This window comes from Brachionichthys hirsutus, chromosome 14, assembly GCF_040956055.1.
Source record: "Brachionichthys hirsutus isolate HB-005 chromosome 14, CSIRO-AGI_Bhir_v1, whole genome shotgun sequence".
Classification (NCBI taxonomy): Eukaryota; Metazoa; Chordata; class Actinopteri; order Lophiiformes; family Brachionichthyidae; genus Brachionichthys; species Brachionichthys hirsutus.
Window position 1 is genome coordinate 8,974,555 of NC_090910.1, and position 18,327 is coordinate 8,992,881.

Genomic DNA, 18,327 nt, shown 5'->3' on the forward strand with positions numbered 1-18,327 from the left:
CAAAACACGAAAAATGTACGGACAGCGCAAAACAAGAGGGATTTGAGAGGGATCACGCACATGAGAAATTAATGTTAAGCATTATTTGGGGGGAGCTGATTTCCGTCTTGCATAAAAATATTCAAATTCCAGATCTGCCTTCAAAATGTTAGTAAAGCAGTTTGGGATTTTGCTGTGTGAGATGGCAGCTAGTGTTGATAATAGATCGATACTGTACGAGCAGGCCCTTTAGAAACCAATGATGGCTCCTCAATTCCTAAGAAAGCTCCTTTAACCAAACAAACATCACCAACAATATGCTAAACAGGAATCAGACTTCTCTGGGGCCAGCTTGGGATCCTCAATGCAGCTGAATGTGCACCTCAGGGATTTTTGTTTTCTAGCTTTCTAGCTTTTGGAGGCAATGTATGGTGACCATTGCTGTGGTGGCCTTCATAGGAAAACCTGAGTCAAATCACAGACATATTGCTGCCCTCACTTTGGGCTTTACGCCCAGGTGACTTGAGTAGGCAGGATCTTCCCCGTGTTGGAATCTTTCTCCCTATAGGGGTGTGTGGCGCGGTACAAAGCAAATCCCTCTAGGAGCTCCTCGATCAGCACTTTATCTGTGAAAATAACTGTGTATGAAAAGGCGTCGTTTCGGTTTGCGTGGGGATCGATTCAACAGTTCAACGCTAAATGATGGGAGTTTCATATTTATGAGCCGGGCAACTAGCGATGATGCTCACACCATTAAAAGCTGTAGCTGTGTTTTCTTTATTTACCTTTTTTGTTTTAAATTATTTCCTTTCTTTTAATGGTTTTATTTTATTTATTTCAGATAAAGCCTGCTATCACTCGAGAAGCACTGTGGTTTGATTATTTTCACCTGAAAGTGCAATCTTCCCTCCCTTTTCTTCCATATCGCATTAAGGCGTTGTTATGGGAAGCGGGACCGCGAGTCCATTTTAGTATTTAATATTCGCTTATACATTTAACAATTTTTTGGTAACTTATTATGTCATCATTTCATTTAGTTAATTTAATTTAAGACATTTTGGCAATAACATGGGGTTTTGTGACGTTTACTGGATGTGCCTGCTTATGAGGGGAGTCCATGTAAGCTTTGGGACTGAAAACTGTGGAATCTCCCAAATCACTATTGTCTCGCTGCCTACGATGTAACCATAGAAAATTACACTAATATTTTGTAACTAATTTATGTGGGTTGGAAAAAAGGAATTCTAATAATTACAGACAAATTGAATATTTTATTAAGAGGGCGAAATGAGTCATTTTCAAATCTGGGACAAACTTTGTGATATATGAATTATAGAGAAATGTCTACTTATGGAGGTTATTGATCTCTAGCATTCTGAAGTGTTTTTCATAGGCAAGTCTTATGGTTTGATATTTTTAGCCAAAAATCTTTACAAAAATGCCACTAACACGAAGTAAATTGCAAAGATCGATTTGATTGTTATTCTGAATTCTTTGGAAGTCTGTGACTTGGGTTCAATAATATTATAAATTACACACGTAGAGGGCATTGTGGATAAGAACTGCATATATTATACAATTTTTATTGCACAGTGAACCCTGAAATGTGACGAGTTGCCTCATTAATTTTAGAAGAAGAACTTTCAAAGGTGATTCTCCTCTCACCTGTGTGAATGGTTTCGGACACCAGAGAGTTGATGTACATATCGCACCCTTTCTACAGCTGGATCCTTTAGAATTTATGCATGCAGGTCCTGTTTGTTAAAACTTGTTCTGATTAATTGTATACTTTGAAACGTGCTAACGCACAATGGATATGTATTATTCGCTTTTTTTGTGTTTTTCATTACTTTGAAATCCATCCAATATATGTTCTCATGCCATGAAGAGGGCACTGATTTTGTTTATTTCATTTTTTTTATTGCAAGCAAACACTTGTTTCTCCTGTACAAAACATCAATTCTCATGAAGAAATGGCAACAGTGAGTGTTTATCATTGTGTAATGTATTACAGTACAGCTTTTAAAAAAATGTTTTCAAAAACTGCATCTTACTTTTTATTTTTTGCCTTTTGTGTTGTACATATTTCCGCTTGAATGGTCCTGCGGAGTAAGGGCGGATGGATGAGTAAGATTTAAAGTAAATCCACTATATTGTGGTTATATTTTACCTTTGCAGGAGAGGGGCAGTTCTTTTTTGTTTCTAACTTCACAAATAAATCCTACTACACGTGGAACAAAAGTTACACAATGACATCGCCATGGAATCCGGCATTCTTCAGATTGTGCTCTAAATCCAAGTAATAATACGTATCTGAGAATCCAGAATCTTTATTGTTATTTGAGAGTGAATAATGCTGCTTTTGGCATCTAATTTAACGTGTCTTCAGAATCCTTAAAAAAACTTGTAATAAAAAATTGTTCTAGAATAACGATCAAACTTATGATAATATTCTATTGTTTTTTTGTGGAATAATGAAATAGGGATATTTTAGTCTCGACTTCTGAAGTGAAGAACATTCAGATGGTTTCAAGTTTGAACCGACTGTCACTGAGGCTTTCATATTTCTAAGGGCAGGGGGACAGATCACGCTCGCATGAGGTGAATTGACGTTCTTTTTGTTTTGTGTGGAAACCAATGGAATGTTTCTGTGCTGTTTGATCAGCGTGATTAAAAGATCACAGGATTTCCAGATGGGCCAGTGACTGCTCACATTTGGCTACAATTTAGAAAATGTGGTTCTTGTTAAGCCATTCAGTGCAGGAGACGTAGGTCTGACGATGAAAGGGCTTGCCTCCATGTCACCTAAGCAGTTTAAACCAAGTAGAAATTCATGTTCTGACTTTGGATGCAAAAAAAAAAAGAGTTTTCTCTGCCTTCTGGTCAAAGCTCGAAGGGCAAAGGAACAAATTGTTTCCTTTCCAACATCGTGTTCACAAAACTTCCCCATTTTCACACTGATTGTGAGCTTTACCACAAAATGTGTCCAATAAACAAGCAAACACAAAAAATCCCAGACAGAAAGTACAAGAAAAGACCAGAAGCACAACAAGCCTGAGAGGAAACAGACTGGTCCTAGTCTAGTCATGGGTCTCTATCGCCACCCTCTGCCAGAATATGGAACAACAACAAACACACAAATTACAGGTTCATATTCATTTTATTTGACTGGTTTCCCGTCAGTTTGGATAGAACACTTTCCAAAAACATTTTATGCAACATGAAAAATATGCAAATAAATAAAGGTCAGCCATCTGAACGACACCGACCACATATGATGAAATGATCAAACCCATATCAAGGAGGTGAAAGGAGACTTACTGAAAAGTTCCAGTCATAGAAGGTAGAGACTCTGGTGAAGGACAGTGGGCTTCGTTGGCTGGTTGCACTGAAACAGCTCAAGGGACCTCCAGAATTGCCCTGGGACGTCGGAAGAGATCCAGATTGAAGATCATGCAAAGGTAAGTAGAATGTAATTTTTTTTTTTTTTTTAGTGTCTATTTTGTCAGCCTTTCACAGAATTTTAGAAAATACAGTTTAAAAATTATGTTTTGCAAAATCATTGTAGGGAATAGGAAACGAAATATTCTGAACAGATCAGACAAGACTTTCTACCTCTAAAAAAGAAATAAGTCAAACTGCTTTCATTAAGGAAGAAAGAAAACTGCCTGCATCAGGCAAAATAGAGCGTAATTTAACTTCCAAACGCTCAAAAAATGCCAAAATATACGTATAAATGACTAGATCTTGTTTTTACGATGGATTTGCAAGTTTAACCCCACATAGGCCACCTCGTCAAGAGCGGCTAATCGAACCCTGAACCGCAGCTCGACTTTTCTGGCATCTCTATTTATTATTCCCGTCTGGCCCTCGAGCTGTCAAATCTTTGCGTTTGTAGCCGTAGGAGGTAGGTGCTAGCTAGTTAGCTAGCCAGAAAGTAGCGTGAACTGTTCGAGACAATGGGACTGTCGCAGGGCTCGTTTTTATCAGACAGAGGAGCTCAGAGCGGCTATCACGTCCACGGGGTAAGACGCGGCTCTGCGCGGAGGTGACGTGGTTCGTGTACTCTAGTCTAGACCATGATCGATTATTTGTTTCCGTGTAGTTTTAACTCGTCCTTGACAGATATTGTCACCGCAAGTACTTGTGTAAGGACGCAGTAGCAGTAATGTAAATGTTCTTTTTAAAGTGTATTAAGTCCTGAACTACACAATGATGTCCGCCCGCGATGACGTTGACGTTAGCTAGCATTGAAACTGCTTCGCTTTAGCTTTGACTGTTGTGTTCACTCCAGGTCCAGGAGAACTCCCCTGCCCGCAGAGCTGGGCTGGAGCCCTTCTTTGACTTCATTCTCTCAGTGGGAAATGCCAGACTTGTAAGGGTCACATCAATCCATTTAGACTGTCCAAATGAGATTTTTTTTTTTTTTTGTTTATGAATGGTTATGGCTTCACATTTATGAACGGGACAAGGCGAGATGTCAAACTTCTAGACCTCATTTTTCTATTTGACCTCCTGAACCTACTTCTTTCTTATCAGGCCAATATTATGGCCTTAGGAGGAAAAATAGTCCCAATCTGATTCAATGTTATGATTTAGTTTCAAGTTATTTTTATTTCAAAGGGATTTGCGTATCCAAGTACTTCCCTGTTTCTCCAGAACAAAGAAAACGACTTGCTGAAAGATCTTCTAAAGGCAAACATGGAGAAAGCCGTCAAACTCGAGGTGTACAACTCTAAAACCCAGCGCGTGAGGGAGCTGGAGGTCACACCCAGTAATATGTGGGGCGGTCGGGGTCTGCTGGGTGCTAGTGTTCGCTTCTGCAGCTGTGAAGGAGCCAATGAGAATATTTGGCATGTATTGGTAAGTCAAATACAATATCTAGTCATATCTGTTATTAAACACTTTGAGCTAGTAGCTGGAACATTTGCTTTTAGTCACAGTTAATAAAGGTTCTTAATTACTTTATCCCATCTTATTATTATGTAATCATAGGGTTGTTGCCCCTGAATATACATATTGTGTATTAATAAGTATGTTGTCACCTTTATGTAAAACAGGCAGTGGTTTTCTTTCCATAAATGTATTTCAGGATGTGGAACCCAGTTCTCCCGCAGCTTTAGCCGGGCTCATCGCTCAGGATGACTTCATCGTGGGCGCCGACCAGATGTTGCAAGATGTAAGCTTTTATTTAATGTATATAAATAAGTATGAAAACACGCAAGCACCCACAGACAAAATGGCGAAACGTAATCTGAAATAGTTTCTGCGCAACCCGTTGCAGTCTGAGGATTTCTTTTCTTTGGTTGAAGCCAATGAGGGGAAGCCTCTGAAGCTGCTGGTGTACAACACACAGACCGACCAATGCAGAGAGGTAGTGGTGACTCCGAATGGCGCGTGGGGAGGAGAGGGGAGGTACTGTATCTTTGAACTAAGGTGGCGTTTAATAATTCTGTATACTGTGGCAAATAAAAGTATGTGAAGAGTTTTGGAATTTTATGGTTTTCTGCATTCGCTTGTGTGATCTTTGCTCAAAATGTGATCTGTTCTTCATCTGAATCAAGGGTAGTAACAAATATATGCACCTAAACGAATAACACAAAAATATCTGATCTTTATTGAACACTCATTCAGGCACATTATATTTGTGTTATATTTACCTTAACCTAAATGAAGCTCAGATTTCATTTTATACCAAGTTAATGGAGAAATCCACGGAATTCCAAAAGGTTAACGTCCCTTTTCCTCCCACTTTATGTATAGAGACATTATACGCTTAAAGTTTCTGTCTTACCCTGCAGCTTAGGTTGTGGCGTTGGCTATGGGTACCTGCACAGAATCCCGACACGTCCGGTTCAGCCAAATGCCCAGAACAAAAACTGTCTTCCATCCACGATGACGGGCAGTAGCGGAGAGCTGCTTCACCAAACAGAGGTACAGCCTTCGCATTTCTTTCATTGGATGTTCTTTGCTGGAACCCGTTGTTGGATTTTGTTCCCCAGTTTAAAGCTCTTTTCTCAGGTGCCTTCGGCAACTGAATGTAGCCGCTCGATTGCCGGCGAAGTGCATTTTGATCAAATTGAAGGAGCTCTGCGAGACTTGTGTGTGACCTCGCCCACACAAGCGGCCGTAGACTTAGGTAAACACGTTTAAATTCAAAAACGCATGGATGTGACTTGTTCTTTTTTTTTTTTCCCACATAGCTTAAAATAAATATTTTTTTGTCCAGACTTGTCAGAAATGGTTTCCACCCGTGACTCTGGTGAAAACTCTATGCTTTCTAATTATGGAGGAGACTCTGGTGATCAGTGTACCTTGGGTAAGTAAGCCAGCTATTGTTGTTGTGTTTGTGTTTCTGTTAATCATCACTAGCATTTTTTTCTTTTTACATTTGTACATGACAAAATGGATGAGACGACTTAAAACAGAAATGCTAATCACAATTAGCGACTTGTGTTCATTGCCATGGATACACCGCATACTTCTTTATCTTTCCTTTTTTTTCTTATTTTGACAGATACCTCATCTTTTAACCAAAGACCTTCCTCTCCAGAAAGAGAGGAAGACTCTGATACCGAGGACCTTGAGGAGGAGCATGCTATCGACACGGTCGCCGCTGCCTCTCTTATCACAGAGAGTGCGAATGACCTCATGGGCACTGAACTCACCACAGAAAACCGGAGTGAGACGAATGTCTCCGAGGTGCAGGATACTAGTTCTGAGCTTTCAAGTTTCACCAATGTTATGGAGGGGGAGCGGTCAGAGACGGCTGCTCCAGACAATTAAGAGCAGTACGAGTGCGCTGTCTCACTTACTACTGAGTTGCATTAGAGATTTAGAGCACATTACGATACACAAAGCTTCTATTATGATTGTAAGTTGCAGCAGAGAAATTATTGTTTAAATTTATGAGAGTTTGCACACACGTATACATACATACATACATACAGGTGCCACTACTGCATGTGGATTTGCACATAAATAAATGATTTAGTTTGCTGGAAATCGCATGAATGGATAAAACTTTCTGAATGTACTTTATAGTAGAATAATACTTCCTGTCTCAGCTTGAAGCAGGGTGAAGCCTCAGTTGAGTTTGAGTCTCGGTTTGACATTATTCTAGTTTGCACAAAAAAAAAACCAAGAAATCCAAGGGCGAATAACATCTTGTCTTGTCTCGCTAAAATAGTATGCAACCCAGTTAAAAGAAAGTTTAGAGTGGTTTTATTTATATTTTACAATGTGCGGGTTTAAAAGAGAGCAATCTCAGGCATTTAGAATGAAAGCCTCCTTGCCTTATATCACATTTTAAATAGCCCTCCTTTGGTGTAAATGAATGAGCCTTTTAGAGGCTTCTCTGGATTTCTCTTTTTTTTGGGGGGGGGGGGGGGTCTTTATGTGAATTTTGCCTTATATTTTTATGGATGGAGGAAATTATTGATTAAAAGGTAATGCTCGAGATTAGCCTGTGTGTTTGTGTGCTGCTGTGTCTATCAGGTGTGGGTGTGGATGCGGTATCGATTTCAGACAGCAGGTGGCAGCAAAAGCCCTGGATCAGAGGAGCTTCAGCTTTCTGCCATTGCATCAAATTATGTCTGCTGTATATTCACTCATAAGATGTTTCTGTGCAATGATTTTACAAAGATCACATCTCCAATTTGAAATCAGTACAATTAATAGATGCATCATTTGTACCATTCATTGCATCCAATGCTGTATCTTCTCATCTCTGGCCACAAGCTGTATATGATATCTCTGTTCAAAACACATTCAGAAGAAAGTGAAGGGCACTGAATTCTGTAAAATAGAGAAATCATTGATGTTTGCATTTCATTTTGTCCTTTGAACTCGAGGATCCTTGTCCTCCTGACTCTTGGGCTGCATCGATCCATGAAAGAAATCTCTATGTATTCTCAATATATATGAGAATAACCAAACATAGTGCTGAAGTAGCAAAGTAGGAATATTCTTCAATTATTTACCAGGGTCCTACTTCATTTAGAAGGGGGGGGGATGGGCAGTGAATGACTGTGTAGGGGTGTGTGATAAAGAAGCGGCAGGGGGATTTGTGTGTATCCAGAGAGCGAGAGGTGTTCTTAAATGAGCTGGCACCCCTCAGTGTGTGCGTTGTAGCAGGGATTATGTTTTTAAGATGGTGTTTGCTTCTCCCAGCTCCTAAGCATCAACATAAAAACCCAAGCTTCGTATTAACAGTGCGGAGCTGGGCTGTGTTTTTACTGTAGACCTCAGGGTGATGGTGCCGTTTCCTTCCCTTTGTTGCCATTGCAACATTAAGGTAGTACTTGAAGATGCTGCCGGAGGCGCAAGCCAGCAGCCAAGGCGAGCACCTTTTGAAGGAACATGCTTCGCCTTTATTGTCCTCCTTATTCCGGGGCTGTTTCAAAGGGACAGTGTGACGCTGCCGGACCCGCTTGTCAGCCTTGCTTTATCTCAACCCGAGAGGCACCAGCATAGTGTGCGTTGCCTCAGCCTGTCGTTGCAGCATGACAAATTGTGAAATAGAATAGCTGAGGAGAATGAGAGGGGGAAGGGGGGGGGGGGCTTTGATGGAAGGAGAGGGTGGAAGAAAGTGCAGAGATAAGGCTGAAATGAAGAGTGTTGGAAAATGAGTTTAATTGCTTCAACCACATCTCAACGTAACGTCGTAATTTCTTTTTTCCATCAGAATCAGATTAAATCTGGATGTGAAATTAAATGTAGCATTTTAATGACGCGTTTATACGTCTGTCTTGCTTTACGTTCCAAGTTCCAGACCGCATTCACAGACTTCTGTTTCCCACCCTAATCTGGGATATCTCTATATTTAGAGGTGCTAGGAGCTGCATTTTCAAAGGAGTGCCATCTTCACAGTAAGCATCTCAGGGCCTGGAAATAATCTGAATAGGTTTCTGTCTTAATATTCAGACCCTAATTGTCTTCATTCATGCAGAAGGGCTATCTCTCTGACGGGCCCGAACTCATTAAGACATGCAGTGTTTTTTTTTTACCTCTTGCCTTTATCAGCAGGGATATGTGTTTGCTCCTGTTTTCCTCATTTCCTTTCACAGTGTCATTCTTATTCCTGCAGCAGACAGGAATAAGAATACACAGGCTCAGCTATCATTAAATGTGTGTCCTTAGTCGCCAAACATGTGGTACTGTTGTCGGATACCTAGTGTGAGTACAGAGATGACAGGAAAATAAAGGGGAATAATGTCCTTATGTCCATAACAGACTTTATTCTCATCTTTTCACATAAGATATATGCTTTTATTTGCAGGAAGTTGCAGTCACTATCAAAGTCAAACATCTTTTAATGCCATACATTATAGATGGAACAGAATGTTCTTGTCAAAGGAAACCAATGCCGGCTGTAGAACCCGACTATGTTTACTCTTCAGAACAATGTCTGGATCAATCTATTTTAACATTAGTATAAATGAGGAGGGATCTATGGTTGAACAGATGGGTTAGTATGCTAATAATTCCTGTAATATTATATTTGTCTTTCTCTTATAAGACATATTACAGCCGTATCTGATGTGAGTTTCTCCCACCAACGCCCCTGTCGCACATCGAGTCCTGTGCCACTCAGCACCCACGCCAGAGCGAACGCTAGGTTGATGATGCTAGGATGCCAAATTAATGCCTCCCCACTAGAACCTTGACCCTGGAAACCTCTTCCTTTCTGAATTGTGTGTTATCATCAGCTTTCTGTTATTACTGAAAGTCTGATTTATCTGTCAAAACCTAAACTTATGCACAACCTTTTAGTCAAAATCTGTGGGACGTTTTTTGGGATATTTTCCAGAAAGAATGCAGAGAAAGAAAAATCACACAATGACCGCCAACGCTCATTGGTGGAAAGTAACATGAACAACAGGGGTGATCATTTTACCTAAAAAAGAAAAAGCAGGCTTTCTTCCACATCTCGCACTCCTACAGCTTTTCCCTTCCTGTTATCCGAGCGGCATTTCCCAAAGCGGATCTTTAATCACGTACACTTTGTGCCAGCGACCCGGTGACAACAGAGCAAGAGATAAGGCGAGTAGGACGCTGTAGCCAATCAGGATGTAAAGAGAGGGCACCCTTCAGGCACCCTACTGGAACTGCCATTCAGCGAAGGGTGAGGAGCCAGTCACACAGAACAGAACCCATTGTGCTGTCAGCATGACCCTTCTTCTGTGGCCACCACTCTCCCAATCCTCAGAGCGGCTGCAGCTTCACATATGCTGCATTTTTGTTCCTGCAAATGGTCGAAATCGGATCATTTCTCTCAATCCCTCAGGTGCTTTAATCAATTGATCTGTGACATTTGCCGATAATGTCGATATTTAAAGACCCTGAAGTGTTTTCTTTTACGTGCTCTTTTTCTTTTCCAAATAAGTAGTAATTTATATTTAAAACAAGCTTTTTAGACAACCTTTTAAATATATATGGTGGCATTAAAAATAAATATTGCATCTGCAATGCAATGTCAAGGTTGTTTCTTTCATCACGGCAGTATAAACGCAACAAAAAAAACAATTTGCACTGACAGCGTTTTTTTCTGTATTTTATACACAGATTATCTAAAATGTCAAGCTGCTGCAACTTCATGTCGCCGGCAGCAGTTTTCTCACTTCCTCACACTGTGATCAGCGAGGCCGTGTGCTCTGATGAGAAGCAGCAGATGAGACAGAAGGATAAAGGTTTGGCTCGTCCTCTCACAGCGTGGGGAGGGTGAAACGTAACTCAGCACATTCCCTGCTGTTCAGCCAGCATATATAATAACATGCACATGGTATTGCATGCTATTTTCTAAAGGATATATGCAGCCAAAAAAAAGAATTCTGCAAGATTAGTCTGAATGTCAGAAACAGTGGGATACAGTTTTATAGCGAGTTACACAATTGGGTAAGGCTCTAAAACTAGCACACATTTTATGTAGGTGGTGAGCAGTCTGCTATTGCAGCTGCAATGCTACTATTATATTGTAGACATAAGAAATAAGACTTAATTTATTGTCATTCAGTATTTATCGTCACGGATGCTAACATAGAAGGAAATTCCGATAAACTGCACGCATGAAAACACAAAATAAAAACAAATAATTAATTTTATTCAAATCAGATTTTCCCCTCAGTTGAGATAAATCCTACTTTCTGACGTTATTGTTACACAGCAAATCCAGCAAAAAAAAAAAAAGACATATGATTGAAATATAATGTCCATCTGGTTCAGAGAATCTCTGTCGATAAAATTCTCTGTCACATGATTCGTCATCCACTTCCACAAACAGCATTTGTTTCCAGCTGAAACGACTGTTCGACTGTTCGACTGTTCCTTGTGTTCACAAACAGCCTGAATCTGACAACGCAGCATGTGCATCGCTCATCTGGGCTTCTTTGTGTCAGTGCTCGAATAAAGGACTGATCTGCCTGATAGCCCTGAATGACTGTATTTGCACAGGGTGGAACAGCCAGTATGGCTGAAGGGAAGGGCCGTGTCAGCTGTTTAGAGCAAAATGGAGGCACGGAGCGGGGTAGAGAGGCATTGGAGGGAACGGTGGTGCAGACATGAAATGTGTTTAATGTCTGTGTAGATGTGTTTTTCTGCCAAACTGATTTGTTTCACACTTTTAAAATAAGTGAAATTCTTAGGCCTTTATTGCATTAGGGTTTCATCCTTTTTTATCTGGCCTGTCTCTGACTAAAGAACGATGGCTTCCCCAGGATCTAGTCGACCATGTTTATTAACAACCGGCAATCGGGATCGCTCTGTGGGAATTTAACGCTGATCGGGACACACTCATTACTGAATGTGTGAAACGCTGTACACTCCAGCTGCATCGCCTGATATAATTATGGGCCTCGTGTGTTTTTTTGTTGTCACTTTTGTACTGTCTGCTTGTTTCTGTTGCCACTTAAATGAAAACAATAACTTCAAGTTAAATAAGGAACCAAATGCAGGTTGTCATCTTCTTGCAATGCAAATGTCCCAAATAGGTTTACAAAAAAAAAACTGAAACCTTTTTGGGGGGGGGGGGGGGGGGGGTGCAACCTTTATGTATTTATCCAGCGTGCTTTTAAAGGTTCTGCCCTCTGTCGAGTGCTCTCCAGTTCAGCCGGCATCCACATTACCGTTGTGCCCTTAAATGCAGCGTCGACTCAAAAGGGAACCAGCTCTTATGCGAGTCATTAAGTAGCGGTTAGCGCCTGCGTGGGCTGCTGTCAGTTGGTCACATTAATTGCAGCGATCGCATGAACAGGCAGGTTTTGCATCGGCAGATGGTGCCTTCCGTCTCCTGTTGCAGTGGGAGACGGTGACGTGTACGATTTTGTGCGCTGCAAACACATGAAGTGAAGACTTTATTTGCATTGCCTCCACCTGAAAGTGCTACCGTGCTAAGTGGTGATCAGAAAGGGTAGGCCTGCGGGGGGGGGGGGCAAAAAGGCCGTCTGTCTGGAGGTGAGTCCATCAGGGGCTTCTTCTGTCAACACAGACCCATCAGGCGCACTGCACTGCGCACGCCTGGATTAAATGTGTGCGGATCTGTCTTTGTGTGTGTGTGGGAGGTCTTCACTGTGCTGATGGGTTGTTTCCACGGCGGTCGTTTAGTGTTCTCTGACAATGACGACCAAAGTCTCTTCTGGTTTTCCAGCTTCGCCTGCAGACAGATGTGCCTTCAATCGACTGAGTAATTGAACCATTTGTCTCCAGCGGAACAGCACGTGTACTAAAATTGATTGCATTGCATCAGTCGCTATGGCAACTGGTAAATTACAATGATTATTATATAATATATTATATAATTACAGTGTGCTATAAAAGGTCTGAAAACAGAATTTTAACAAACCCATCTTTGTGCACTCCCTCTGCTTGTTTGCTTCTTTGGGGAAGCTTCTGCAGAAACCTATAGATGGAAAAATTCAAATACTTGGAGGGAAGCATGGATGCGCTTGGGAGGTATTCCCTGCGTGTCGGGAGCTTTTTTTCTCAGTAACATGCTAATGTAGCTTATGAAGAAGGCATGACCTTGGCAGCGTGCTCTGACGTTAGGCAGATGGCAGTGTCTGATTCCTCTCTTCCTTTCAGTTGCTGCTTGCCTGCCCTAGATTCCCAGCAGCAAGCGACTTCAAAAAGAAACTGGGAAGTTTGCAGGTTTACAATGTGACATGGTGAGAATAAACTCAGACCCTTACATCCGCACAATGGGTGGTCAGCTCTCTGTAGAAAAACCGGATGGTTCACTATCCCTATGAGTAGATTCAGACATCAATGCTCGGATAACATCTTGAAAATGCTACTATCACAACAGATAAATATAGCGCACTGTGCGATTGCGCAGAGGCTACCTCTTCTTCCTTTCTCTGCTGACCCCTTTGTAAACTCTAAAAACTGCCTGTGGCAATAGTCAGAAACAATCAATCGATCGAAAAGGCTAAGTAGGGTCTATTTGCATGCGTCTACTGCAACCTTACATCTGTATCCTCCTCGGTGGTCGGATGCTTGAGGCTACATCAAACTGTGTGTGGTCACAGATATTCCAAGGTCGCTAAGAGTCACATGATGTTGGACAGACGTCTCCGTCCAAATGGAACATCAGTCTTAAACTCGCTCGGCCAGTAGTTCACATCTCATTACGTTAATCTGTACAAAAGCAACAACCTTGAAAAGTTGCTGTTCTGTAGATTTAAAAAAATGAGATTACACAACTACTTTTGGAAAAGAAGTGTTTTTGAACTCTTACATTTCCATAGAGATGATTAAAAAAAAATTGTTTTTATTAAATTGAAAAAAGACTGTGACACATAGATTGTCTTATTTATTATCGTCTCATTGACGATGTAAATATCTGATATAATACGCTTTATTGATTTGAAACACTAAAAAGTGGATCAGAAAATTATCCTAGAACTGAATAATTTATTATTATTATTTATCTGCTGTATTGAGTCTTTTGTACACATGATATTGCATTCTGATGTTTTGATGTTATGGATTATGGAATAGGTCCCTCATGGTAATTGGCCATCTGACTGGGCTTATCTCCTCTGCTAATGTCGCTCTCAGGCTGCCGCTGCTTTTGTCTCCATCTGCTATTCAGTGTGGGCGCATGAGCCTTTTGTATCGCCCGTTGATTTAATAATAAAGCAACGGTAATGTTTGCTCACGCCCACAAACATGCAAACACAGACGTGGGCAGTAGTTAATGCACATCTCCGGCCTAAATGTACAAAATACAACATTTAAAAACCGCTGCACGATTGCTAAATCTAATAACAGACATATAAATCTGATATTCGATCAAGATTTTAAATAATTTGTTCTCATTTAATATTATTTCCATTACATGCCTTTTATCATCTTAAATGGGACCATCCATCACTGTACACATAATAATATAATGTAGTAATATATCATCATGTTTTCCATGCCAGTATTTGCATCATATAAAGAATCAGATCATTAGAAATAAATCCTTTGACTACTTTGGCTACTACATTATTGTTTGTTCCAATGATCCTGCAGACAATGTACACATACAGTACACACAGTAAAACACAATCATAGACTTCAAAGGTTGTTTTTTTTTTTCATTTACTGAGCCTAGAGCAGCAGCTGCTTTTAAAATCTAATTTCTTTTTCCCTTTTTCAGTTATTATTCCTTAATCCTGAAGATCTGAGTCTGCGAGGATCAAATCAAATGCAGTAAAAAAAAAAATCAAACTAATCAAAGACGAGGATCCGAATCTGTGCTCAAGTTAATCTCATAAATGTTGGATTAGGTTGGGATTGAGATGAGTACTTCTGAACGGAAGTGACCCATCTCTCAACCGTAGCAAGCCATGATCAATGTGAGGATAGGCTTCAAAGAGCTTTGCTTCTGCCTATTCCTTTTTTGGTTGTAATGTATGTTTAGTTTTGTTTAAGTTGTATTTATAATTTTTTTTGTCTCAATCTGACAACCAAAATAAAAATCATCATCATCATCATCATCAAAACAAGCTGTTACATCCCAAACAGTGATTACGTGACGGGGGTCTGCCTGACCTGACCTGGCCCTTCTACCTACGTCACCACTCAACATGACTCATGCTCCATTTTGTCCTGACTATTTATCAGTTCTCCTTCTTTGACCTCCTCCCTTTGCTCCTCATCGTATCCCCCATCACTCCCCCCCCCCCCCCACCTTTGAACCTGTCTCTCTCACTAGCACACTTGCATACATGTTACTGCAAACACTTTGACTCGCATAATCTTAGAAAATATGAGCTGCTGCCTGGCCCCAGCAGCAAGACCTAACTACACATCCATTTCGTGTTTCTGGCTTATTGGCTTCATATTTTTTTGCACTCTGTGGCGTCCCAGAAATAGCATTTTCCATTTCACCCTATTTTGCAGTCTACCATGCTTCCCTGTTGACAGCTGCCTTGTCTTATAAATAGAATTCCCCCCCCCCCCCCCCCCCCCCCCGGGCCAGATTCACATAGAGGAAAATGAGTGAGAGTGTAAGGCAGGGAAATAGGATTATTATAACATTTGGCAAGGAACAGATCCTCCTGGATACGATGAGCTCGGGTCATTCCAGGAAGTCCAGCAGTTGTGTTATGTCAGTGTGAGCGGAAACGCTAAGTAGGCCACGCTGGCTCCAAGAATAACCTCATTAATAGCGTCTCTCTAGTAGAGGGTTTCCTTCCGTCTATGTGAAAGACGTTGCATTCACCCATGCATATTGAAAGAGCTTTTGAGAAGTGATGACCACGTCAGGCCGAAGCACTCCAGCCATCATTGTGTCTGAGCTGCGTTTTTCCCGAGCAGTGGTAGATCTTTTTCAATGCAAGTGGGAGGAAACTTTTCCACACTCTCAGAACCAGCAGGTACTTTGGGAGTGTGGAGCAAAGTGTGGGGGGGGGGGGGTACTACTAACAAAATATAGCAGCTAATCGAGATTTAATTGAGAAAGAATATTTCATCATGTGTGGTTAAAGAGTAAGAACAGACCTTTGGTCATGTTCGGCAGAGATTAGAATACATCATCTGCATTGCATAAATATGCAGAACATGGTAGCATTTTCTTCTTATTCTGGATGAACACTTGATCATCGTCTGAATATAGAATATCCACGTCAGCAAACATCCCCTTATCAGTGCTTTCAGCGCTGAGCTGCCGCCTTGCAGGCAGTCAGAGAGCCTCCCTCTTCAGCGTCTTGCATCCTCACTCCATATGAGCTCATCCATCTCCCATCTGCTCAGACTGAGGAGGTGCATGAGGCTCGTTTGTGGGCCAGTGCTGACCAGCTCCATCTGTTAAAAATGCAATGGCCACCAGGAGATGAAGCTTGTTGCCAAAAGTGTTTATACGCAACAATGGCATTTCTTATTTTCGTTGAGCATTTAAAATGATGCTTTATCTGCTTCTTTATCAGCCTGCAAATATTTATTCTGCATGATTTATGTCCTTCATCTCATGACGTCATTCACCCAGTAAAATGCATCAGTTTGGCAGCATTATTCGAATATTTTCCAGTCTGATATTGGGAGGGGGGGGGGGGACCCCTATAGCCTAATGAGGTAAAGTTGCATATCAGGGTTTGGCTACACAGACTGTAGCTTCAAAAGCCTGTTTCCTCAAGATTTCTTGTCAAAACTGCTGCACATCAATGTATATTCTCACTTAGTAGGATTTAAATGCATTTGCTATGGGTCTCCATAAATGTCATTACAAAGTACCTTTCTCTCTGACCGCCACTCTCAGAATGCCCTCTCTTGTCAACGCTGCCATGTAGATGATGATTAATTAAACTGGCTGGTCTAACTAATTATTGTGTGTTCTCATTTATTAATCTGGCCACAGATTTTGCTGTAACTGCTGGTATCAGCGCTGTCACAAGCAGTAATCGGCGGCTGTGGGGGCGTCATCACTTTTCCCTTTGCGCTGCTGTCTCACTGGAAACCACAGTGGCAGTTTAATATGACATACAGATCAAATACTGGACAGCTTGTTCCGTAGCAGACGAGTGACGCCGTAAATGACTTTGAAGGACGCGCTTATTCCCAGGTGCTGCAGTTACTGGGACTTTTGCTGCTGCTTGAGGTTTATGTTATTCCATTCCAGAGGTGGTTTTTACGCATCCGGGTGCTGTTCGTGACACATCTGTGGTGTAAAACACAATAGCTTATTGATCCATTTACTTAGATTACAGTTTCACTTCTGAGTATTAAACATATCCATCAGGATGTATTCTATGATGAATATGTGGAATCTGTTGAGGAATAGACTGAGTTATTGTTTGCAATGAAAGATTCTCCTCACCTACAGAAATGAAACGGGTTCCGATCCATTTTCTCTCCATGCCAGACATTTCTAGGAATAATATCCTCAGTCGACTGTGAAAACGAAAACTTTATAAAATAAGATGTGACATTTTCCCCAAGTCTGGGTCAAAATGGTTTAACTTACTCAAAGTCTAACAGAACATTTAGAACGAAACGAAATTATTGCCTTCACCATGGCTTGATGAAACTCTAAAGATGGGTCTGGGTAAAACTGCGATCCGGATACCCGCCTGGCTACCCATCTGGATTTTCCCATTTACTTATAATGGAGGCTTTTTCATCAAATCATATCTTGTTTTAAATGCTTTGCAGATAACCTTTCCATCATGTGTAATTTAAGCGGCGCTCTACTCTGTGTCACAAATGATCATATTATCAATCGCGTGCGCTAGATTTTAATTTACGACACTTGCTGCACTACAGGGCGCAATAACAATTTGACCTATTGTGGTCGGCAATTAGTCTTCATTAAGTGCTCACATCTGCTTTAAATGGCCCATTCATTTAACTAACGGCTTCAAATGACGAGCACCGTCCGCACTAGATGTTAAAATACGTATTTATTCCAAGGAGAGCATCAGCCATCAGCTTTAAACGTTGCCATAGCTATATTTAATAGAGCATATGACTCTGTTGAGTGAGATAAGAAAAATGAAACTCCAGTACTTCCTTCCTCACGTATCTCTTATATGAGATTATGCAGTGCGGCTGGTGAAATGAAGAAACGTGGTGCGGCTGGTTCTTGCCGCACCCCCGGCTCTTTCTTTTAATTCCTCTGGTACAGACACCGGATGCTGAAGCTATCACTGCTTCCTGTTACACCCCTGATATTTTTTAGAAGTCTAATCTTGTGAAAAAATTTAGGCTGCTTTAAAGACAATTCAACACCATAAATGACTTTTTTTTTATCATTCTGGATATCATGCAAATACGACAATCCCAGCCTGTTACCCCATGCAGGTAAACTCACAAGTCTCCTCCGACAAACTTCCAGACAGGATTAAGGGAATCTCAATAGTTTCAATC

The 18,327-nt window shown here is 41.0% G+C and overlaps 1 protein-coding gene across 1 annotated transcript; it reads left to right on the plus strand.

Moving 5' to 3' along the window:
• Window positions 1–3,938: 3,938 nt before the first annotated feature.
• Window positions 3,939–6,765, plus strand: LOC137904087 (Golgi reassembly-stacking protein 1-like). The gene is made up of 9 exons (XM_068748251.1): window positions 3,939–4,004; window positions 4,274–4,354; window positions 4,639–4,842; window positions 5,072–5,158; window positions 5,264–5,394; window positions 5,781–5,913; window positions 6,001–6,118; window positions 6,209–6,298; window positions 6,497–6,765. The coding sequence occupies exons 1-9, from the start codon at window positions 3,939–3,941 to the stop codon at window positions 6,763–6,765; spliced, it is 1,179 nt and encodes a 392-aa protein (XP_068604352.1).
• The last annotated feature ends 11,562 nt before the right edge of the window (window positions 6,766–18,327 follow it).

Coding starts and splice junctions, on each gene's coding strand:
- LOC137904087 (XM_068748251.1), top strand. CDS start 3,939: ATGGGACTGTCGCAGGGCTCGTTTTTATCAGACAGAGGAGCTCAGAGC. Junction 4,005..4,273: donor GCGGCTATCACGTCCACGGG/GTAAGACGCGGC, acceptor TGTTCACTCCAG/GTCCAGGAGAACTCCCCTGC. Junction 6,119..6,208: donor ACAAGCGGCCGTAGACTTAG/GTAAACACGTTT, acceptor TTTTTTGTCCAG/ACTTGTCAGAAATGGTTTCC.